At 29.7% G+C, this 25,290-nt stretch overlaps 4 protein-coding genes across 9 annotated transcripts in view; 2 read left to right on the plus strand and 2 right to left on the minus strand.

Annotated features, from left to right (window-relative positions):
* LOC106677124 (uncharacterized) overlaps window positions 1-1,410 on the plus strand; it is a 112,840-nt gene extending 111,430 nt beyond the window's left edge. For both annotated transcript variants that reach the window (XM_067051972.1, XM_014414839.2), the window contains one exon: window positions 181-1,410. In XM_067051972.1, coding sequence (XP_066908073.1) covers window positions 181-631 — 451 coding nt within the window. In that variant the 3' untranslated portion in view covers window positions 632-1,410. The remainder of the gene's footprint in view (window positions 1-180) is intronic.
* On the minus strand, window positions 1,281-4,754 carry Txl (Thioredoxin-like). The gene is made up of 6 exons (XM_014414841.3): window positions 4,577-4,754; window positions 4,336-4,492; window positions 4,135-4,245; window positions 3,547-3,669; window positions 3,309-3,469; window positions 1,281-1,650 (listed from the first exon to the last, which is right to left on the minus strand). The coding sequence occupies exons 1-6, from the start codon at window positions 4,666-4,668 to the stop codon at window positions 1,440-1,442; spliced, it is 855 nt and encodes a 284-aa protein (XP_014270327.1). The 5' UTR covers window positions 4,669-4,754; the 3' UTR covers window positions 1,281-1,439.
* Window positions 4,755-8,528: 3,774 nt separating this feature from the next.
* LOC106677116 (transmembrane protein 120 homolog) lies at window positions 8,529-22,167 on the minus strand. The gene is made up of 9 exons (XM_014414829.3): window positions 22,025-22,167; window positions 21,703-21,828; window positions 21,232-21,350; window positions 19,069-19,239; window positions 17,397-17,489; window positions 12,249-12,466; window positions 10,076-10,299; window positions 8,784-8,894; window positions 8,529-8,702 (listed from the first exon to the last, which is right to left on the minus strand). The coding sequence occupies exons 2-9, from the start codon at window positions 21,772-21,774 to the stop codon at window positions 8,652-8,654; spliced, it is 1,059 nt and encodes a 352-aa protein (XP_014270315.1). The 5' UTR covers window positions 21,775-21,828; window positions 22,025-22,167; the 3' UTR covers window positions 8,529-8,651.
* A 263-nt stretch (window positions 22,168-22,430) lies between these two features.
* Atg1 (serine/threonine-protein kinase unc-51-like protein Atg1) overlaps window positions 22,431-25,290 on the plus strand; it is a 27,972-nt gene continuing 25,112 nt past the window's right edge. For all 5 annotated transcript variants that reach the window (XM_067051966.1, XM_067051968.1, XM_014414826.2 and 2 more), the window contains exons 1-2: window positions 22,431-22,656; window positions 24,640-24,732. In XM_067051966.1, the coding sequence (XP_066908067.1) occupies window positions 22,567-22,656; window positions 24,640-24,732 (183 nt within the window). In that variant the 5' untranslated portion in view covers window positions 22,431-22,566. The remainder of the gene's footprint in view (window positions 22,657-24,639; window positions 24,733-25,290) is intronic.

Raw genomic sequence — 25,290 nt, forward strand, 5'->3', positions numbered from 1 at the left:
AATCAGTCAACAGTTTTGATCAAAGATCATTAGTTTCTTTCCTAAACTCTTGGTTTGAATTTGATGTAAGTTTCAAAATGAAAAATTATAAAATCTTAAAATTTTAGACATACATTACACAAATAGTTTTAAGTATAAGCCAATATTTTTATTTATTATTATGAATGTATCTTCAAACAGGTGCTATGTTGGAAGTTCAGATCGAGAACAGTGGCGGCCTTGTAGTGAAACTTACTCGCCGTATGCTCACTCAGGAAGAAAAGCTCACTGGCCTGTCGCTTACCTTCATAGAGAGGGACCTCCAAACATCACAATAAACCACCGACCATCAATCGTGGAATCTTTCCTCAGATCATTAGAAAAGTCTGGATTTAGCACTCCAAGAACAGCAGGTGACGATAGCCCTAAACCTCGTGATGCAGGTGGCATAGTCAGTAATGAGGACTCAGCTATGGAGAAGTTGTTGAAGTGGGGTAAGACAGCTTTACAAAACCTTACATCTTCTACTATCGAGCTTCAAGCCACTGCCATGACACCTCTAACAACTACTCAGCCTCCTATTGACTCGGGTACAACTGCTCCGTCAACAAGTGAAGTTAGTACTTCAGAAACAACTGCCTCTACATCTTGATGTGTCGTACGAATATTTTGTATAGTAGAAAATGTTTATATGTATTTATTATTTCTAATTTTTTTCTGACTTTCTCAAGTCATTCTTTTTTATTTTCTAAACGAATGAACCAAATGAATATGATTTACGAGTTGCTTCAGTTACTTTATTTTTCCCTCGTTAAAGGGCTTTTATTTCTTTTATCATTCATTGACCTTAGATTAAGGTTGTGATCTTAAATATGATAACAATTACTTTTTATATTTGTAAATATTTGTAGTATGGCATATGTACTACTTTAAAATAAATAACAGCTTTAAATGTTTGTTATTGATAGTTCATCCAAACTGAGTGGAATTGTTTGATTACTTACTCTCTTTGTAAAAATGATGTAAATGTTGTGATCTCTTTGCTTTAGGTTTATCTGTAATTGTATTATTTTTATTATTTTTTTTTTTTGGTTTTAGATGTTACCTTTAAGGTTATACTTACATAGTATTAATACATTGAAATTTTAAGTTCCTTTTATTTGTTTGTCTAATTTTTATCTATCCTATATTTCTTATATTACTTGTTCATAAACAAAAAAAAAAAAATTGAAAAAGTACGAACAACTTTAACAAAGAGTAAAAGATTGATAAATAGGAATCTGTTAATAAAATGATCCAACTATTGTGATGATAGTATTATTTTGTTCATTTAATGTCATTATTATTATTATTATTACAGGAAAATGTTTATATGAAGAAAATATACAAATAAATGTAAAAATATGTACAAAATAAATTATGAAGAGTTAATTTGTTATTGTCTATCCGAATGTAATGGCTCAGTGGGCTTCTCCTTTCTTCCCAGTAACTCTTTTAAAATCGCTCATATTAGTTGTGACAATGGGTGATCCAATGAGTTGCAAATGGTCTATCTGTGTAGTATCCGTTCCTCCTTGATTAGATTGGACAAAAATTTGAATATTTTGAACGCTCTGGAATTTAACGAATCGCAATGCAACTGGATTGCCTTCTAAATGTTCTGTAGTTAACCTAAAAAGTTATAAGGTAAATTTATGAATTTAGAAAAGAATAGTTATTACCTAATTAAAATTCTAAATCAATTAAAATAAGAAATATCCATTTAGTCTCAACATGTTTATTTTTTTATTACTCCATTCCAATGTTTCAGCCATTCTCAAGAATAATTTATTTCGCAGCTGCCATTGTCAAATTATATTTTAGTCTTATTCAACCTATTTCTTTCAAATTAATTTACTTTATCTAATATTCAATTTACACATTCTATTATAACCTTGTCACTTCCTTTATCAACAATACTTTAATGTAGAATTTATTGTTGATAAAGTTCATGTCAGCTACAAAGTTGTAAAAACGTTGCAGGCTGTTCTGCCTTTGTCAAATTATATTTAGTCTTATCAAACTAATTTATTTTTTCTAATATCATTCAATTTACACTTTCTATTATAACCTTGTCACTTCCTTTATTAAACAATACATTAATGTAGAATGTATTGTTGATAGAATCCATGTAACAGCAACAATGTTGTAAAAAACATTGCAGGCTGTACTGCCTTTTTCAAATTATATTTTAGTCTACAAACCTATTGATATATATTTGATAAAGAGAGTGATAAGATTATAATAGAAAGTTGAATAGCCTGCAATATTTTTACATTATAGCTGTGATATATAAAATAAGTTATCCTTGAGAATGGCTGGAATCACCGAAACGCAGGTGTGGAGTAAAAAGAAAATAAACATGTTGAGACTAAATGGATATTATTTTCTATAATTATTGATAAATAAACCAGTCTCAAACGGGAATTAAAATTATACAAAAAATTCTAAAGATAATATATTCTTATTTTATGAAATATTGTCTTAACTAAACCATGACTATCACAAATTTTATCAATTGAAATATTATGGGCTTAAGTATTTAAAAATAATGCACAATTTTAAAAAATATATATCTAAAAGAATTAATACAACAAAATAATATTAATAAAGTGCCAACTGGAATAAAAAAGCTACACATAGAAACTCCTTTTATATAAGTGGAAATTCTAATGAAAATTATGTTAGTAATTTCAATAAAATCGTTATTTTAGTCTATTTTACAAAAAAAAAATCTTTGGGTGCCTCCTTTTTTTTTTTTTTTTGTTAAATAAATTTTTATTTTAATCTTTCATTTTTTAAACCTGACTTTTCGATGAAAATCTGTCTGTAGACACTCTTAATCATTACTACAATTGATTTGAATAATATTTATTAGAATTACAAATATATTTGGTTGCATCAGAGGTTAAGCCATCCTAACTTGACCTTTAATCAAGAGATATGGTCAGCTAAGGAATAAATCTTGACAAAAAAACCAAAACAAACTAGTTCAAAGCTAAAAGGGATCCAGCAATATATTTTTCAGTCTCAGGAAATATAAGCCCTTTAGTAAGATAAAACCAAGACTCAACAATTAGGTGTTATGGTTTTAAATGTTTCAGTCTGACTTTTAAAATAGATATCTCAATATTACAGCAATAACATTAAGTACATATACTCAAAAAACCAGGCACTAGCATGGCTGACCCACATAAGCAATCACTTAAGTGATAATTTGTCCACAATAAGGATGAGATTATATTTATATTTCTACGAGATAAGTATAAGAAAGCAGACAAGTAACTTACTCAAGATCTTGCACAGACTGATTAGAGCTAGCTGCATCGAAATCAAGAGTGTTCGGTTGATTAATAAACAGCTTCAATTTTTTTGGGCCTTTGTCAGCCGGGCCTTTAATTTTCAAAGAATGTATTTTGACAGTCTGATTGAAGGCAATTGAAATGATCAGCTGAAAATAAAAATAATTATAGCACACAATATTAAAAACATTAGAAATATCAATAGAAAAGACAGTAAAATAGTTACCTGTTCATCACAGTCGGACTCCAAATATCCACCAGCACTTGTGAGACAATGCACAAAAGGGTGTTCATCAGATTCATTCAAGGACTCACAATTACTTTTCAATATGAAAGAGATCAAATCCATCTGTAAAATTAAGACCAATATACCATTAATTTTTATAGTACTATATTAGGAAAAGAATATTTTAACATTTAATGCTATCAATAAGAACTAGAACTTCTCTCCAACATCCTGAATAGTATGCTTTAAAAACAATACAAGGTTTTATCTAATCTAAAAATCATGATAAGACCTGTTTTATCCTGATTATTAGCTATCAATAGTTTTTCAAGCATTGATAGTGAAATGAGAAAATAAACATATAATACAAAGGAGATAGTCGGGGATGTGGTCCAAAGTAAAAAAAATAGTCAAATATAGTTTACATTGTCAACATATTTTTAGTTGTTTTGTATCTTTTTTAGCAATCCAAAGTAGGGCGAAACCTAAGCAAATAAATATTTTTTGTTCTTTTAGACTGCATCCCCAACTATCTCTTTCATATTCAGTTAGTCATATATATAAATATAATAACAGTATCATACTTACATGACCTGCTACTCCAACATCTTGGTCACCACTATCTTCAGAATCATAGTACTTTTTTATCTTGGCTTCTAACTTGTTAGGATCAGCTCCTTGAATACTATCAACTTTAACCTAGATCAGGTTCAAATCGATTAGATTTCAAATACCTTCAACAGAAACTGAAAAAACAGTTATAGTCTTTTATTTCTTTATTAAACTTACTTTATTTCTGTAAAAATAAAATGTCGGCATCACAGATACTCTTTGATTAGCAGCAGTTTCTTGGCATTTATCAACATCAACCTTAATAAACGAGGCCTTAGGGTACTTGGCTGACATTTGTTCATAAAACGGTGCAATTCGCTGGCAAGGTCCACACCTAATGAATAAATTAACATCCTTAATCTTTTTATAGCCAAATATAAATTAATAATTACACCTCAAAGATGAATTTATTTCTTACCAAGTTGCTGTGAAATCAACAACAAGCAATTTAGTTGAAGAAGAGTTTAACTCTTCTTGAAACTGAGATTCATCAGCGATTTCTCTAACCATGTTTACGATAATAACTCAATAACCACAATTTTCAAACACTAATGATGACTAGCTTGATATAAGAAGGTTACGGTAAACTTCCAACTAAGCTTTTGAATCAGTACCAACTGAAAATGATAATAAACATGCAGTGTAACATTTTCTTCAATTAAAAAACATTTAGTGTGTTTTATCAAACGTAGTAACTGATTAGTTAATTGTAGCAGCTAAACATCAAAGCAGAAGTAAAATAAACCTATCGGGTAAAAATTAAAATTTATCCTATGAATGTCATAATTATGAAAATAGAAGGAATGACAATTAATATTGATTTTCCAAACATTAGAAATATGTAGAACACAGCAGTATATATGGACGATAGGATATTGCGGGACACCCTTGGGTAGGGCGGGGGCTATCGGAGGGTTTGTAGTTCGGTAATAACACCCGATAGGAAGAGGATTCCATAACCGTCCTCTAGAGATCGATGGGGTTCCTTGTGAACTCTACTTGTTGGGCATTGGACATTGAATTGAAAGTACGAAAAGGTCTATGGTGGTTGATTTTCAGTAGAATCGGTATTGACAGATTCCTCTTTTTACATATTCCGTCGACACTACAACTTCCAGAGGTTGTCAGTTTTCCTTCAAGTAGACACGAGGAGGACGTAATCAGGATTTACTTCGATGAACGCAACTTCTTGTACAAAAACGTCGAACAGGATTCCTTAATAATGCACAACTAGGAGTCGCAAGTGAGAGTTACATCATGAGTGCATTTCATCATTCATTCACTCGTCAGTGGATTTTTGGCATAAACACTTTCTTTAAGAAAATATCGTGTTGCTTGTAGATTAAGTATTAGACTGTAAAGCGTTTAAAACCTTCTCCCACTGCGAGGGAGGTAATCCTTTTGAAAGCGGGAGATATCCTAACGTGACTGTTAGTCCACAGGCATTACTGTCACGAATGTGACTATCAAACAGTTACACACTGCAACATTTCCACACATGTGATATTTAACGTGACATTTGCTTCACTGACAAAACGCCAGAGTTAGTGCAACAGTACAATCATACAGTTACAGTTATAATGACGTCAATTATTCTCCAAAAGCAGGTAAAGTGGTGGGTATTTTCAAGGCGATGAGCGGGTGTTTTTTGGTCGGAAGCACTGTCTAAATGCATGTAAGCTGGATATCCAAAAATTTAGAATATTTTATGTAATGATTATGAGAGATAGTTGACCGTGGATGACGTACGAGGGGAAGATGGTTGGGGGTGCGGTCAAAATGAAACACAAATAAGTTGGTAACCTATTTAAATAGGTTACACCAACTTATTTGTGTTTCATTTTGACCGCACCCCCAACCACTTTCTCCTCGTATTTTATGTAATGGTTAAATAACCAAATTGGATGATAAATCCTCATAGAAGATAGCAAAAAGGGATATCGAGTGTTCATCGAAAGCAGTCGATAAATACTTATAATGAGTATCAGGTGATAAAGTCTACAATTCGTTTAAAGAGAACCACCTCCTTTATGAAGACTTTTGCCTTTTAAAAAAGTGATTTTACTGATGAACAAGTTTTGTAGCCAATGCTTCTTTTCTGATCTCTTCATACACCTTTGAATATTATGTATTTTCACACAATGCATCATTCGAGTTATATAAAGCTATATGAAGAGATTCTAGTTTATTTAAGACTAAGAAAGTGGTACAAATTCTGGATGAAGCATGAGCAATAATGTTTTCTTCGCTAAGCGGATAAACAAAACATATCGCAGCCTTAATTCCGAAATCTCCTTACTACAGTGTACATCATATGCGTGGCTTTTAGCAGGTAATTGTTGGTATTAACAACTCTCAAATAAATCTTGGTCATATGACAGCGAATATAGGTCTACATGATGTTAGATACTCCGACAGCGATCACTATCACCATCACTTTGGAATCTCCGCTTTAAACATGGCTAAATACACTTAGAAATAGTTATGAGGCGATCTAAAAAACAAAACATACTTCACCACAACTACTAAAATAAAATAGTAAACACTTAAAGAAAAATTTAGTGGTTTTCGTTGTCACTTATGGTTTAACAAATCTTGAGAATGATTCAGTCAGGACCTGGCCGTTTGAAACTAAGCGCTAGTAGTGCTGGTGGTATTTTTTTAACGAATGATCTTTAGTATTGGACAGAGTATGAAACCATCTCATGACAACATCTAACTCATTTTGTGAAAAAGTGGACCTGGATGTCAGTAACTGTGCTACATGCAGTTAGGGACATGCGGCCAAGCGGGTTGGGGCGAAAGTCCTAGAGCACTCTATGTTGTTGGTTGGATTCTCACCTGGAGCAGTTAAGAAATATATTTCGGCGTCCCGAAAAATGAATCTTGACAGGTTAGTACGTGACAGCAACTCTAGTAGCAGCCAAAGGTTGGCTATAAGGACCAGGAGGCTCACTTGCAGTACTAGTTTCTCCATCAAATACCAAGTACCAATACATACAGTTAGGTTTTGGAACCAAGGCTACCAATTCTATGTGCCATGTAGTTAATTTTTCAGATATGTGTTTGTATATATCTGTACCTCGGAGGGATACAACACTATGTCCATTTTTTTCCATATTGACTTTATTACAGAGTTAAAATCAGCTTTTCTCATATTTCTTAGAGGAATAGAGCACTATGTCCAAAACCAGTTAGAACCGGATATAGCATGTTTTAAAACAACACCAAATCCACTTTCATTTAGAGGGATAGAACACCATGTGGACTTGGTGTTTTCTCTCCTGTAAAGTTATGAAAATGGACATAGTGTTGTATCCCTCCGAGGTACAGATATATATACATAATATATATTTATGTGGAACAATATATGAATTTTGGATTAGTAATGTGCTGAAAATTTCACCCAATAATGGTGGTTTAACATAATCCAACAGAGCAATGTCATACAAATATTCTTGGATGTATTTTATAGGAAGTGTCTGATATGTTGGTGATACTTCAAGTGCCTACTTCCTATGCTATTCCAACTAAATAATATTTGTCTGGTAAGAGTAGTAACATGTCAGATGATGTAAAACCACATTTAATCAGTACTTCCATGATAGTATAAACCTTCTACTCCATAGCAATGACCTTGCTCTCATTAGGATATAGTACTCATAATGTAGGAGGACCTATGTTCTTGAGGAGGATGGCAGAGATTGTAACATTTGAAGCATCTGTCAATCCAGAATGGATGATTATCATGGAGAGTGAAAATAAATGATTTTAGAATACACACCCTTACCACTGATATCTTTAATGTACAGGGTTATATCATGCAGAGGGAACGTACTGCACATAATTTTATTGCAGAGAGAATGTAAAGTACTGGAGAATATATCATGCAGTTAAAAATCTTTGAATTTCATCCATATATTCTGGTACCCACCCAGAGTAGTATGAAAATATTCCAAGTACCACATTGTGAGATCAGGGTCTAATTATTAAGTGTTTTTTCAGTATAGCAATCGAGGAGTCGGATATATTTTAGATTAAATTTACATTTCTATTCACTGGAGAGACTATGGTCAGGATTATTTTAGTCTTTATCACCTAATAGCCTTTTGTGGCTTTAAAGTCTTCTTTCTTTTTTTTATTTCATAAATTTTTCTCTTGAATACAGCTAATATGATGGTCAAACGATTAGAATCCTTTTTTATAGTGCTACAGTTTTACCTCAGCTTCAAAAGCAGTTTGCAAATGATCTGCTTTCTCTTCCTATTCACACTTGGTAATAAGAAATTTTTAAATTAATCTTACAGTGCATATTGTACTTAATTATGTCAGAAGTTGATAAATAACTGGACAGTTTACTTGAAAAAAAATAAACCAACAACAATCATTTATTTTAATCAACAACTATCTTTTATATATTAACAATTACATACAATCTTTAAATAAATATATAAACATAAATATATATTTACTTAATTATATTGATGTGTTCATTAATCTGTCTTTCTGGCAGAATCATTATTTTTAACTGGATAGGCATGAATCTGAAAATGAAACATGAAAACATTAATTGTTCTTATTACTTTTAAATAATTTTTCAGAGAAAAAAGTACATAGAATCTTACCCTTTGTTCTCTATGCTCTCTTATCTCGTGTATTTTTTGTGGTATTACCATTGAGGTTGTAATGGTATTTCCAAGAAATAATGCGAAGAACAGTACGGACAGGACAGGCACCTGGAAGTCATTACTGAGCATTACGAGAATAGTCAGATGTACATATACCACAATCTTATAAATACAATTCATGCTGATGATGCACAATAAAGCCTACTATCATATATTTTGGGTCTCTGACAGGAATTCTTGAAAATATAGCAAGAAATTTGAAATAATATTCTCTGCATGATGACCTGAGTGATTTGGGATCAAAGTTAATGCTTTCAATGCTGAGTTGTGGATGAATAACAGTTGTGGATGAGAAGAGGATTCCAGAAGGAGGTTGTACGCATGACAAAGGATTTGCTGAAGGAAGCGGTTCTATGGGAGGGCATATATAAATCAATCGATTGCGATCTGGTGTTTAATGAATGGATAGATGATCGTAGAGTGATATCACGGATATAGGTAGGCTTTTGATTTTAAAGACTTGGAATAGGAAAACATCAAGGAGGTGTTGCCTTCAGGAGATTGGACAGAGCCACTTCAACCCGGAGGCCTACATCATTCTATCTTCAAGTAAACCATCTGGAGCCGATTTAGGCAGGAGGTTTGTTTTGTTTAAAAAACAAAAGATGGAACCAGAAGGTGGGCCTCCACAATTCACGCATATACCTAATAGCAATTAAAATGTATATGTGGCCAATATAGTAAAAAAAAAAAAGATCCTCTAGTAAGCAGTGGTGTAAAGAAAACGAGAAGAAGAGAATAAGGGCAAGAGAGAGCCATTTTTTCCCCCCTTCCTTTCCTTCTTCAATGAAAATCATCATGTGTGAGTAGAACATTTAAAAAATGTCTCCCCTGCAATAGAGGAGAAGGAATCAAGGGAGGAAGTTCAACTCTTTCAATATCTTTTACTTTTTCATCATTTATCTTCTTCTTCCCTCAACAATCAACAGCTGCAATTTCAATAGACAATTTCAATTGAAATTCATTAACCACTTTTAACCAAAAAATATTTTCTTTCAGCCACCCTCTACAACCATGCGTAAATTACTTGAAAGTTTTTTCAGTCAATTTATGTTTTATTTTCTTTGCAATTAATTTTCAAATACAGTTCACTTATATTAACCCAGTCAGCATTCTAAAGTGAAGTAAAGCCTGGCCTAAGGTTGAAGGCACACTTCATACAAAGATCTCATAGCAAAAATTCAGAAAAGGATTATTTTTAATGACATCTCTATAAATTAAACATTTACCTGCCAAGGAGCGTCTGAGTGTATAGACAGTTCGTATAATTTGTAAGCATTATACAGTTGAAATAAATATCCAGCAAACAAGAAAGGCAGTAGGAAGCCGAGACCTCTCCACATCCACGAATGGAAGCCTTCTATAGTAATGTCCATGTTATGCCTTTCCCCGAGAGCTTTTAATCTGTAGAGGACACCTTGCTGATACCTGAACTGTAAGTACTGTACTACACCTAGAAGGAGCAGAAATTTTAATAGATTATAAATGATATACAAACTTATTTTTATTCTTTAACTTAAAAAAATAATATTAAAACAAACTAAAAGAAGGAAATTATTATCTGAATGGCTCACTGAATTATAAAAATATAAAATAAATTAAAATAACTTTTCTGAACCATCTGAAAAATAAAAATACGACTTTTATTTATTTAATCAACACATTGCTCTAGTAATATCTTGTCTCTATCATTTTGTAGAATATATAATTTTTCCAGTTGATTTTTATTATTTTTTTTAAATGGTGTACATTTTTGAGTCTTATGAAGTATTGCAGTTTAAGAAATGCAATGCATATTTAAATGAAAAGTTTATTCATTCTCTGATTACTTTTTAATAATTATTTTGATGGATGCAATCAGAACACGAAGAGGAAGATACTAAAACCTGTGCCACAGCAGTCATGAGTCAGTTAATGTTGGCACTTTGACTCGCTCAGCTACGAACGGCCCTGGTCTTTTCTGATTAAATTACTTAATTAGATGATTTCTTAAGGGGGCACCTGATTTATTCCCGATTAATTTACAGCTTTATTATATTGTTTTCTTAAGCTGCAATATTTTTGACTGGAACAAAATTCATATTTAATATTCTCACCTAGAGAAATCCTAAAAAAGGAATTTTTACGACAGAAAAATAAAAATTTGTTGTTCGTAATTTTTGTCTTCCATGGTCTTAAATGTTTTTTTTCCAAAATCACAAAAATAGTGGTAACTTCAACAAGAGCCCACCGATTTACACAAAATCTGTGGACGTATGTTGGGTAGCAAGTAAGTATCATATGATGCTCAGACTGCACCAAAGTTTTAATAATTGTATGAGTAAAAAGAATCAAACCATGCAGTGGATAGGTCCAGGTGAAAGGAATTATTTTTTTCTAAAAAACTCTTTCCATTCCTTATAAATCTAATAGGCATCTTTACTATTATGTCCTTAATTGAAAAAGTAAATTATATTTCAAAATTTGGGATGGAATTGATTTCATACCTAAGGGCATGCTTCCCATCAGAACATTCTGGGATTCATCACAGCCATTCATTTTTATTTTATTTAAAGATAATTGACCAAGGTTATATACAGAAAATGGTTGGGAAGGTGGTTAGAATAAAAAAAAAACAAAAAAAAAAACAAAAAATTTTAGCATTAAATAATAATAATAACACCAACTACAAATGATCCAAATTACTCGCAACAGTTTATTTGAATCCTCCAATGATTCGGTCCTTAGGCCATTATCCCTAACCTGTTGAAGGTAGGTTTTATTAATAACATTAAGTTGTGTCATTTCTAAGTGATTAGCTAATTTATAAAATTTAAATTAAACTGTTATAATATACATTTTATATTTGATTTTGTTTTTGAAAATGAAATACAGTTTTAAATGAATTGTGACTAGTCAATGATTGAGGTATGACAAAAATATTGGTATTATGCGAGGAATTTTATCACATTAATATGGTAATAATGTGAAAACAATTTTTAGGTTGGCTTCTTGACAATGGCCTAAGGGCTGAAACGTTGTAGGACTAAAATAAACTGTTGAGAGCAAATGGGATCATTTGTCGTTGGTTTTATTATTAACATAAATCACTTTCAAACAATTAATTAAAAAGAAGTGCATAATATATTAAATTAATAATCTAAGTGTTAAATAGTTTTTGTATATGTCCAGGTTCATTTGTAACTAATGATGGAGAAATTTAAAAAAAAAATTAAAAGAAAAGAAACGAATGGAAAAGCCGAAACTATCACAAAAATGGAAAGTGTACATTTTATATTTAAAAAATTGTTAGTTTTTTTTCATTTGATAGTAGATTAATTAGTTTACAATGGAAAATATATTTAACTATATAATTAGCAAATGCCAAGCCATATAAATCATTACTTTGTTGATATTACTTACTTATATAAACATTGAAGACCATGAACTGAAACCTGAATGTCGTCCATGATGACGAAACAGGCCAAACAAGGAGAAATGCTGATGCAGCTGTTGAAATGAAGTGATGAAGTCGCCACCAACCCTTAATTTTGGAACCATTAACTTTCAAAATGGATTCTCGTATCGTGAGGGTACAGTAGTACCATACCAGAAGAAACATGAGAGACAATTCAAGTACCCTAAATTAAAAAAACAAAACATAAATAGAGCAGATAACTTTAAAAGAATAGAAACTTTCTAAAAAGAAGTGTAATATCTAAGATAAATAAATCTCCATGTTCAAATCCACTTTTATTAGAATAGTGACACTAAAATATAATTTGTTCACCATTCGCAGATGTTCAGTTTTCTTATTCTAACAGATTTATCTCATCAAAATATCAGTTTTGGTCTCAAGCAAAGCTGACAACATTTAGTTGCAAGCTCCCTCAATTAACATTCCAAAGAAACTGATATGGTCTATTTATCTAGTCGGTAGCTGCGATATAATTTTTTTATGCTAGATCACTACTTCTTTGATTTAAGAGTTATCTGTTTAATCTCAGGCAAGGTTGACCATATTGAAGAATGCCATAACTATGAAAATCTAATTAAATATGTTAGAATTTCCATGTATCTGTTGAAATAACTCTTCTATATATAGAACATATAATGGATTTATTTAACCAAGATTTTTATATTTATTCAACAATTCTTAGAGACAAACAAATTAAAGAACATTAAATTATGTGTCAAATGAGTACCATAAAGTAATAATTGATCAAGTGGTGTGGTCATTAATTAACTGCTTATGACATTCCAATACTATATTACTACCAAATTAGTAACCGTTATAGGAATGCCAGTCCGCAGATATGCAGATATTTCCATGTTTTTTTTATTTCTTTATAACCAGCTCGGCCTTGGTTGGCCTTACATGATTGTAACAGTTTGTAAGTTATTTTTTTAACAGTTGATAGTGGGCATAGGGTATAGTCTTGTGCAAAAGGCACCCCAAACTATTTGCAATGCTATAAACATAAACTGTTATAATTAAAAACAATAAAGATCAATTCAATATATAATATAATAATCTAGAGAACAATAAAAAACAAAAACCATATAAACAATAATAAAAAAAAAAAATTGAGTCGAGCTGCAAAATAACTAGAGAAGAAGAAAAGGAAAATATAAAATAAAATAATGATAATAATAAAAATAAATATATAAAGAATTTATAACAGGATGTCTAGGATCAGTCTGGGCTTCAGTCTTTATGATGTGGTTGGTTGCCTAAGTCGTATGCCACTGCACCTTTCACTGTTGGTAGAATGGAGTGGAAATTCGTAGTAATTATCTATCGATTCAACTTGCAGTTCACGATGCAATTGGCTGTATCGTACAAACTAGGGAGAATCCACTGCGATTCTTAGAATCTTGTTTTAGAATGCTTGCAATTGTTTTCTTCTCATTCAGGATGCAACTACACTTCACAGCTGTACATCAGTAATGGCCAAAGTATTGTTTTATAAATGGGAACAGTTGTATCTGGTTGTACTCCAGAAATGATATGATACAAATTGATTGATGGTAAATAGAACAGAAAATAAATTGTCTACAACAGAAAAACTAAAACTTCAGCCCATATGTTTAGTGCCTAACCCATTGAGTTACTCCACAACTAAACATTCAAATAAAGTAATTCAAATATTATAATAAAAATAAAATAAAATAAAATAAAAGTAATCTCAAAGAAAAAAAGCAATGAAATTTGAAGCAATAAAACCAAGTAAAGGTAAAAAAACAAAAGTTAGATAAAATTGTGAAAAAAAAACAGAAAACATAATGTGCGTTAGTAGAAATGCCATTATTTGCTTAAAGTATAGAGGTAAATGATTTTTAAAAGATTTAAAGAATAAGAAAGTTAAAACTGCTCACTCGAAAACATTACATAGCAAAAGAGTAGATTTCTCAACATTTCTTCACCAGACCTGTATTTTAAAATAAATTAATCATACTTAATACAATAATACCAGAGGCAGCTAGAAAATAATCGCAAAGTGTTTTTAAAATTTTATTATTTTTAACAATGTTTAAAATAAAGAAATTCACCCCTTCCCAATTTTTACACCTCTACATCCAGTTTATTATTATTGGAAACAATAATGCAAGGTAACTACAATGAAAGCCTTCTTTGCTTTCATTACTTTACAACATCTTCAAGTAAGGGAAGTGTGTTGAAACACATAACAAACTTTTGTCTCCATAGAAGTAGTAGTTTTCATATTTGCCAATTAAATTCACAAAATTTTGATTTCTAGTCGTGCAGACAAAATTAATAGTTTGTGAAGAAATATAAATCTCAGGAATCATTAGACAAATAGATGTCTGCCAGCACTCAAATTAAAGCTAGTTGAATGTATTATAAAGTAGTATGGAGATTGTTTATTAAGTTTTCAGGGAATCCTGATTCTGTTTTTTTTTTTTATTTAATTTATGATTCCCCGTGTACATTTTGATAATGAGATCTTTCAGTAGGTTTGTGAGGGTTCTGATTCCGATTTTTGATTAAGCAAGTTAATTTTGAATTACTATTACAGTTGACACTATGTCTGATTACATTTTTTGTGATTAGGTTTTCGATTAAGCATGCACATCCCGAATTAACATTATAGTTGACTTTTTTTAATAAGGATACCATTAATTAGATTTTTAAAAATGCTATTTTCAAATTTATTGTCAGTAATTTCCTTTTTCAAACAATCAACGGACTAAAATAGGGAAATCCGTTGGCCTGCCTTCTATTTAACATACCACTAGAGAAGGCAATCAGAGACTCTCATAAACCAACAGATGGACACATCTTTAGTAAAAAAAGTGCAGTTACTGGCGTATGCAGACAATATTGACATTATCAGAAGAACGGAAGCCGACCTCATAGACGCTTTTAAGGTGATTAAGTCATCTGCGGTAAAGATGGGACTCAAAATAAATGAAGTTAAAACAAAATTTATGGTAGTAGATGGCAGATATCCTGACCCACACCTACAGATTAATAACTAAAATTTTGAGAGAGTAAAAGGTTTTGTTTACCTGGGTGCCTATATAGACACCGAAAATAGCTCTTCAAAGGAAATAGGAAAGAGAACAGCAGCATCAAATAGAAGCTATCATGGTCTCATAAAGCACTTAAGGTCCAGGCTTATCTCTCAAAATACCAAGACCATTTTATACAAGACTTTTATAAGGCCAATAATAAAATATAGGTCAGAATGTTGGACTCCCAATAAAAGAGATGTAACTAAACTAGAAATATTTGAGAGAAAAATTTTAAGGCGTATTACCAATCCAAGAGAATGGTGTCTGGAGGAAAAGACGTAATAAAGAGCTATACGAATTATATAATGATGCTTCCATCGGTCATACCATAAACATAAATAGACTCAGGTGGGCATGTCATTCGAATGGATGGTCAAAGGATTCTGAAGAGAGTCATAAGGTTTAAATGATAGGGAAAAGGAAACCGCCAAGTTGGTGGCATAAGGCGCAGGACAGGAACCAGTAGTGGCAAGGAAGTAAGTGAGTAATTTTCTAACAAATATATTATTGAATTACAGAAGAAATGTTAACTGTAATGATAATTTAGAATGTGCATGCTCGATCACAAATATAATTAATAAGTGGAATAAAAACACTCAAAAACCTAATAAATGATCTCCAAATCGAAGAAAACTCCATAAGTAACAAAAATCAAAAAGTGCAGGCACAATTGAAAATCCAACATAAGTTCAGAAATAGCTTCCTTGTAAACGATAAATCAATATATCAAAGAATTCTGCCAAATTAATAATTAACTCTTAATGATCCATCTAGAACAAAATATTGTTATTAGCAACTTAGAAAATCCTATTCCCCTCTAAAAAATATACTTGTTTTAATAAACAGTTTTTTTTTCTTAATTAATAAAATTAGGAGGTAGTAAAGATTATCTAAAAAAATCCAATAAACCTAAAAAATTTCAAGTGAATATGCCGAAATTATTTGAAAACTTGACTATTTTTAAATTATACAAAGAGATAAATATATAAATAATAATAAAATAAAGAGATAAAATAAAATAATCTACAGGTACTTCAAATCCCAATCAATAAGGACAATCCCTTGGATCGATCTACAAAATTTTATTGTCATTGAAATATGACTTGGCCAAGTTTTTTTTTTCTCATAAGCGAGCTTTTTCAATGTGTGCATTTAAGATAGATAGAAACAGTTTCAACATGAAATTTTATTGCTCCTCATTAACACTAAGCATTTTTTTGGAAAGTTTAGTAAATTTCTATTCAAACAAATGAATGCAAGTTAAGATGGAATCATCAAATCCGGGTAGAGAGACAGCTTTTTCAAGCTTGACATAGTATCATAACAATAACAGATCAGGAGCATTCAATCCGATTATTTTCTAGCAAAAGGTAAAACTATTACTGCATTAATCTTAACAAAATTATCAATATTTACAATAAAAAGGGAATATCTTTAGCTACTTATATTATATCTCATGAACTAACAACACAAAAATACCTTGAAAGAGTAAATTACAACCAGTTTTGAAAAAAAAAAAAAATGTAAATTAGAACCGATGGAAGGTAAATACTAATATTTTAATAATAATAATAAGACAAAAATAAATGTTGTGAAATTGGTATTTGAATGAATTTTGTTATTATTTGAGGGTTTGAGAAAAATATTTTCTAAGAAATGATAACAAGTAAAATTACTTTCAAAAGAACAAAATTCTACAAGAAAAGAAAAATTTATATTTTATAGAATTATTTAGGTTTTAATTTCTTTTGTAAGAACCCTCTAGTAATTTGCAATCAAAACTGAACCAGCAAATCCACTTGTTTAACAAGGTTATATCAGCAAAATTTTCTCACAAATTCTCATTAAATTTTTCCCCTTGGTTAAAAATTTTATAAATTGATATTTGCCCTTTTGAAAGTGAGCCTCTCAATCCATTATATTAAAATTGTAACTAATTAAAAAAGAGACAAATTTAAAAATTTTAAAAAAACATTCATTACAAATTTAATAAAACTTAAAAGTAGTTTTATTAATAATTAAAAAAATTACCTTAGATTAATACAAAGATTTGCAACAGAGAGGAGAAAACCAATCGCACTCAAGATTAATTTGAACTTCTCGTATTCATCTTTATATTTAAATCTGAAAATTAAGAACAGAACTTAGAAAAATTGCATTTCATTCATAATATAAACATAAACATATAGTATATATTTTTACTCCTAGGTACGGAAAGAATTATAACAGGTATAATTTTCGATACTCAATTTTCAACAGATTTTTTTCCTTTCAGAGCCCTTAATCTCGAAAATATTTATTTTGGTCTCTGGGTCTGTTCCAAGACTATCTCTTGAATGAGTTAACACATTTCATTTTGTTTTTTTTCTAGTTTATAGGGTTTTAGTCCATAAAGGAAGTGTGCCAAATCGGATAATCTACGTGCAATAGCCAAAAACAAGGATATTCCTGAGACTCATTGGAAAGATAATAAAGCTTTACTTAAATTACCTGAAAATCTAATCCTCAGTTTTACTTCCTTACTAGGGAAGTTTTGTACTCATGCACGGAATGAAAAAAATTTATATTCTCAGAATTGAAAATTTTCAATCCCATTTTAGGTTTCAAAAATCAAGCAAAAAAATTCTGTGTCTGTCTGAAGTCAAATTTGTAATAGGACATAGTCATTTAATGCTTTATTGACAAGCAGTGGTGGATTGGGGCACATACGACGATAAGCTATCATTAAGTGAGGTCACTTGTTTATCAAATTTATTTTTTGAAGTACATAAATTTATTTAGTAATGTATTCTTTTATTTCACACTATTCCATTTTTTACATGTTCAAAAGGTTTTTTATTTTTATTAAGTTTATTTAGATTATTTCATGTCTAAATGTTTTATAGAAAATAACTTTCTAAAATTCTTATTAATTAATTAATCAGTTAAAAAACCCCAAAACAATCATATATCAACAGATTGCATACATAGATTTAGTGGCTTACACGAGTGACAATAGCCGTCATGGTTAAAAAACAGTTATTTAAACTTTATTTGGCTAAATATTACATATTATATATTATATAATGCTTATTTAAATTAAAAGGAAAGAAAATATATATATATATATAAAAAAAAATCATGCGTTTAACTGGTTTTCCAGGGCAGACCTCCCCCCTTCATCAAAATGTTAAATGGTTAACCCAATCATAATGAAATTTTCAGGAACTGGGCTGGGTAGACATCTAGTTGGTCACATATTAATCATATCAAACTTTTCCAACTACTTCGGCTTATGGCTGTAGTAAACATATTTTTGTTGGGACACTTATATTTCAAAAACAGCTTGTTGGTTTTTCCAGCAGAATTTAAAGATTGGTTCGAAAATGGTTCAGGTATTAATTTCATAAAAATCCATCCGCTACAATTCACCGTGAGCAAATGTATTTTTCTTGATACACATGTTTCAAAAAAGCTTCTTCCGTAGAATTATTTCTCGAGGGACAAATCAAATTTATCCTTAAACCTTTAAATATAAGTAATTATTAATTATGTGGCTACCTAGGCTGAAGAAATGGTGAGGAAACTATACTCACCTAAATATTTGCCAGACGGTTTTTTATAAAAAAAAGCTCTTGCCCTTTAAAAGTTAAAATCAATTTAAAAAATCATTTAAGCTAAATGCCTAAATAATAAATAAATTAATAATAAAATAATTTCTTACTTGTCATTTTTATTAAGTATTGAAACATTTACATTTCCAAGAATAATTTTAAGGTACATTCCATTTGGCTTGGGTAGAGTTTGTTCGATGTCAAATAAAGTTCTATCTCTCTTTTCAATTTCTTTTCGTAAACTAGCTACTTTTTCAGCATCATCTTCACCTATGTGTAATCTAAAAATTTAGAAAAAAATTAACATATGAGTTCAGAACATTTCTTAAGACATACTAAAAACATTCATCAATACAAAAAATCATGAAAAATAAAATAACAGTAATATTGATTTAAAAAAAAAAATTAAATGCACAAGATTTTTAAAACAAAAATTTATCTCTTTCTTCAATTTCCTTCCGTAAACTACCAAAAAATATTAATATTTTACAACATTCTTAATAATTATAAAAAAAAAACTTGGAAATTAAAAAGAGATTTGAATACCAAATAATTGGTTGTAGAATGTATACTCAGCTCCTACAACATACCATCAGTTTGAAACTCAGTCTCCCTCCTCTCTTTATTTTCACCGATAATTTCCCAGATTATTATTTAAATTGTTAAGGTGAAGAAACTTCAAAGTAGAATATAAACTATTCTATATTTTGTTCCTTTACAACGTTTCAGGATATTATCCCATATTCATGTACTATTTCATCCTCATATTTGTCATATTTTATCAATTTCCATTTTGAAATCTTTTCTTCTATATAAAATTATATAAAAACAATTTTTATACTATATGTATATAGATGACAAGATTTCAAATTGGAAATTGATAAAACATGTCAAATATGAAGATGAAATAGTACATGAATATGGGATAATATTCCGAAACGTTGTACAACAACAAAATATAGAATAGTTTATATTTCAGTTGAAAGTTTCTTCACCTCAACAATTTAAACATTAATATAATCAATTTCCTAAAAAGAGATTCCTAGATTATTTTTATTGGCTTCATCTATTTTAAGAATAAATGAATTATATTTTAATGAGGCAAATAGTAGAGAGAAGACAATATCAGGATTTTTATTTATGCTTTTCCATAATTTAAATTGTGTGATTGTTTACTGTTATAACATTTATTAGTTAAATATACATAGGGTAAAATTTATAGGTTTAAAATTCTATAATAATCTTAAATGATTTATTATTTTACTATAACTTTGGGAAAAATAATGTAATTATTTATTTATAAAAATATTATGCTCAAAAAATTCTGTAATCAATTTAACTATTTGTTTATAGATTTAATACAGTAAAAAATTCCATAACTTGGAAATAACACATTACTTAATAATTTTAGGAGTAAGAAATCAAATGTTTTTTCTAAGATACTAATTGAATAATTATTGTAAGGATACAAGCAGACAAAAAAATGTAGTAAAAGGCTTTTTTAGCAATCTGTTTTGCAAATGCTTGTGTTTCAATCATTCCATAGAGAAATCTAATTATAAGCTAACGGGACTCTTGAAATGTCTCAATATTCAATTAATTAAATAATTAGTAGGTACAATGGTCACTAACGTAGCTCTGTAATCAGCAAACTTTAATCTCATTGCAGCTCTAGTTATACATTCTTAGATAAGATTAAAAAAAAGAGTAAATGTATCTTTCTAAAAATAACTTTTGAATTTGAAATTAATTAATTTAATAACAACTACTAATTCAAAATAAATAACTTCTAATAATTTATTTTATGAGGTTCTATTAGTAAATAATTAAATAAGACTCATAATTAAAGATATATTAAGATTTATTTTGCAAGTGTTTAATGACCTAGGATTTTTAACACCTGTAGATTGGCAACAACAAAAGGTCCTTTTATTTATTTTTATCACATTATTTCGGATGTATTTTAAATAAAGCCAATGGTTATATAATATATTGTAATATTGGAAAATGCATTATTTAGCTTAAATGAAAAATACAAATAAATAGAAGAGAAGAGATTTATTAAAGAAGCTTAATAAAATAATAATGATAATAATAATCAGAACATTTAAAAATTAGGAAATTTATCAGTACAAGAACAATTTTTCAAGTTCAATGATTATAAAATATTGTTTTAAAAATTATCATTGGCTTTAAATAATAAATATAAATTAAGTGGCCAATAATAATGATATTGGTAATTGTGATGTGAATCAATCAAAAATATAACAAACCTCCTCAGTGAACGCTTGATGATGCCCACACGGTACCTTTGATGATTTAATTCTTTGACACATTTTGATTGCACATCGATTAATTCTTCAAGTTTTGTCAGATAATCTTTGTTGACAGTCTGTGAAAAAAAGGTAAAAATATATGGTAAAACAATAATACAAAGTTTATTACTATTTACCCACTTCAAATCACAAAATAATAAATTAAAAAACTAGATTGAAGGCTTTATAAAAATTAAAAAACAAACTAAATTATTTATTCAATCACGATTAGACCAATTTATAAATAAGAGCGACAGATGATATCCTAAGGCATTAATTGTGAGAAAAACCAACTTTAAAATAGGATTAGTGTTCAAGAGTAGAATAATCAGAAAAGATTTACTCAGAATGGTTCCTCTATATCCTTTTAGGTTTCACAATAGTCAGAAGAAATTATTTATGTATATGTATTTTCAATTACTCAAATACCTCTAAAGTCTTAAAATCAGCTCCCAATTCGTTCCAGTTTTCCAGACAACTATCTACTGATGGCAAATCCATTACTTCTTCACCTCAAATGACAAATTATGAAATTTCTTTTAAACTCTGCATATCCTATAGCAAAGAAATGTGAGAAATGTTAATATTGGAGAAAACACACATCAACATTGACATTATCACACAATCATGATTCAAGTTCAAGGATTCAGGGAGAGTATGATTAAACATAAAATTCTATATATCACCAGGATTATAGTATATAAAACATAATGATGTAGAATGAATATAATTAACGACCATAGGGACAAACCTCAGTTGTGAAGAAATATAACTTATATTTAGTTATTTAGGGTTCACACTTTTTAACTATTTCAAGCCAACTTCACAAATAAAGGCACTTCTTCAAAAAAAATAGCTTCAACGAAAAAGAAGAAAAAAAAAAAAAGGTAGCACACAACTTTGCTAGCGCCTCCGTATTAAGAAAATAATTGTGAAATCGCCACTAGAACATAAAGAAACCTCCACGAGGCTTTAGAATGATTTTTGGGTTTAAAAAAATAAATGTTAACAAGTGAGGAACGAAGGCGTTCAACGGGATTTACACATAGAACTAAAACACTCGAAATTTTTAAGTTTTAAAAAGCATAGCCTTATCAGTGAGCTACCTTTCGTGACGTCACAGTTGTTTATTGATCTGAAACAGCTGATTGGTTCTTGGTCGGCCTACAGTTCTGTTGGGGATCATTGTTCCAAAGGTTCGAGGGTTGTTTGGTTGTTAGGTACCGTGTACACCATGATGTGAATTGTGCTTGTGTTCGGTTATGTTTTAAGTTTTATAGTTATTACTTGAAGATGGAGGTTGTTGGCGATTATAAATACTATGCGAAAGACATCATTGGCCATGGGGCTTTTGCTGTCGTATACAGAGGAAAAGCGATTAATGTCAGTATTTTTATATTATTTATAATGCTAGTCTGTTTGTGCTATACAAAGTTGATACCTCTATAATAATTTTAGAAACACTACTATTGTTTATGACAATGTTATTGTAAACATAGTAAGGTTGAATATTCCATGTAAACATTGCCATTTGTCAGAAATCTATAGATTTATTGTTCACACGTTTTAACCATGAACAATAAAGAAATGTAACTAGTTAATTACTTACAAATTGTGGAGGTATAACTTAAGTATGAGGTTGTTTGAATGCATGCTTTAAGTGTGTTGGCAGATTTGTTTATTCTACTATCCACATGTGTGCTAAATAAATTATGTTGTCTTATACAAAGAATTCAGTGAACAGTAAAAATTATTCTCTATACTTAATGAAAAATTAACCACATTCATCAGGCATTTGTGGCACAATGTTTTTGTAAACAGAATCAGGATGTCTTTCCCAGACTGTACAGATAAACATGGTTGATGCTTTGTCAGACATTTTGAGATTTACCATTCAACAATTTCAATATTGGACACATGAACTTCATCTACTGTTTCCATTTGTGTTCAGTTATTTTGAAACACAAAAAGAATTTAATAAACTTTTCAAGTTTTTTTCTATACTAAATGAAAAATGAATTGACCACATCCATTTCATTTATCATTCATAACAAGCGGAGTTGGGAGAGTTGAAACTAATAGCTAAAATTGTCATTGATGAGACCCTTATTCATGAATGAACCATTGATAAATAAATAAATCTGTGGTAATTTTAGCTATTAGTTTCATCCATAGCTACGTTTTGCCTATCTCTAATAACAAGTTTGTGGCACTATGTTTTTGTAAACAGAAACAGAATAGCTTTCCCTGACTTTCCATGTAAACATGGTTCATGCTTTGTCAGACATTTTGAGATTTACCATTCAAAAATTTCAATATTGAATACAAAAAGAATTCCATTCATAAATTACTATGCAGTACATTAAAATTTATTTGCAATGTGGTGGACTGACGAATAATTGGTGGCAGATTTGTTTATTCTCTTCTACTATTTCCATTTGTGTTCAGTTATTTTGTAATTCAAAAAGAATTTAATAAACTTTTCAAGTTTTTTTTTTATTCTAAATGAAAAATGAATTGACCACATCCATTTCATTCATTATTCATAACAAGCAGAGTCTGGCAAAAATTAGCTATAGTTGAAACTAATAGCTAAATTGCCATGGATGTGACTCTTATTCATGAATTAACCATCGATAAATAAATGTATCCATAGCGATTTTAGCTATTTGTTTCATCCATACCTAATTTTTGCCTATCTCTTATCACAAGTTTGTCGCACTGTGTTTTTGTAAACAGAATTAGGATGGCTTTCCCAGAATTTCCTTGTAAACATGGCTCATGCTTTGTCAGACATTTTGAAATTTATAAAAAGTTTACAAAAAGAATTTAGTGATCATTTTAAGTGGTTTTCTTTACTTTATGAAAAATTTATTAACACATTCATTTATCATTCATAACAAGTCTGTGGCACTATGTTTTTATAAACAGAGACTATAGTAAACTATTCAAATTGTTTTTCTATGTTTGATAAAAAATGAATTGGCCACATGTTCATTTGATTCATCACAAATTTGTTATATTATGTTTTTGTAAATAAAATAAGCATGAACATGCTATGTAAACATTGTACGTGGTTTGTCTGAAATGTTCGAAGTTTATTGTTCTCATATTTTAATTTAAAACATTAATCCATACTGCATCCAAATTTTGGTCTACATAAATAGGAAGTATTGTTTTGTTGTTCTCATTAAAAATAAATTATTAATTTAGCTATTATATGTCTAGTGTCTAGCACATTTTTTCGAAGGAACAACTGTTATAATACAAAAGAAAATGCAGTTGATATTTAATTAATCTATAAGCATTTAGTCTGCTTAAAAAATTGTTTTTATTATGTGTTTATACCATTTTGTTTGTCCTTAGAATCCAAAGAAAGTAGTTGCTATTAAAAATGTCACCAAGAAAAATTTAGCAAAGTCAAAAGATCTTTTGGACAAAGAAATAGATATCTTACAGGTATGTATCAAGTTAACTATTTAAAACATTTTTTACTAATGTATAAAAAGACTAACTTGATTAGACGCAGTTATTAATTCAGAAATTTATTTTCTGCCAAGCGTAAAATGTTTTCTACCTTCTCCAAGTCTTCCTTATATTTTATAAATACAATATAAAATTCAAATATAAGCCATATAAATCTTTAGCATAGTTTATCTGTTTTTAGAACACCCCAGCCTTTTAAATCTTTTAAACCACCCATCATTTTGAATTCTTTCTCTATTGGCCTTTGTCTAAAATGGCTCCAGGTGTCTTTGTTTTGTTGCAATGCAAGACTAACTGCGTGAGACGCAGTTATTAATTTAGAAATTTATTTTCTGCCTTCCCCAAGTATTCCTTCTATTTTATAAATACAATATAAAATTCCAATATAAGTCATATAAATCTTTAGTATTGTTTATGTGTTTTTAGAACACCCTAGCCTTTTAAATCTTTTCAACCCCAAGTATTCCTTCTATTTTATAAATACAATATAAAATTCCAATATAAGCCATATAAATCTTTAGCATAGTTTAT

The sequence above is a fragment of the Halyomorpha halys genome, unplaced genomic scaffold (genome assembly GCF_000696795.3).
Source record: "Halyomorpha halys isolate HHAL.00 unplaced genomic scaffold, Hhal_1.1 Scaffold88.1, whole genome shotgun sequence".
Lineage (NCBI taxonomy): Eukaryota > Metazoa > Arthropoda > Insecta > Hemiptera > Pentatomidae > Halyomorpha > Halyomorpha halys.

Excerpts from the sequence above, each read along its gene's own strand:
- LOC106677116 (XM_014414829.3), bottom strand. The coding sequence starts at position 21,774 with ATGGATTTGCCATCAGTAGATAGTTGTCTGGAAAACTGGAACGAATTG. Across the intron at positions 12,467-17,396 it reads AATCTTTGTATTAATCTAAG|GGTACTTGAATTGTCTCTCA; the intron begins GTAATTTTTTTA and ends TTTTTAATTTAG. Across the intron at positions 8,895-10,075 it reads ACTCAGACGCTCCTTGGCAG|GTGCCTGTCCTGTCCGTACT; the intron begins GTAAATGTTTAA and ends AATGACTTCCAG.
- Txl (XM_014414841.3), bottom strand. The coding sequence starts at position 4,668 with ATGGTTAGAGAAATCGCTGATGAATCTCAGTTTCAAGAAGAGTTAAAC. Across the intron at positions 4,246-4,335 it reads TTTATTTTTACAGAAATAAA|GTTAAAGTTGATAGTATTCA; the intron begins GTAAGTTTAATA and ends AACCTGATCTAG. Across the intron at positions 3,470-3,546 it reads AGTCCGACTGTGATGAACAG|CTGATCATTTCAATTGCCTT; the intron begins GTAACTATTTTA and ends TTTTATTTTCAG.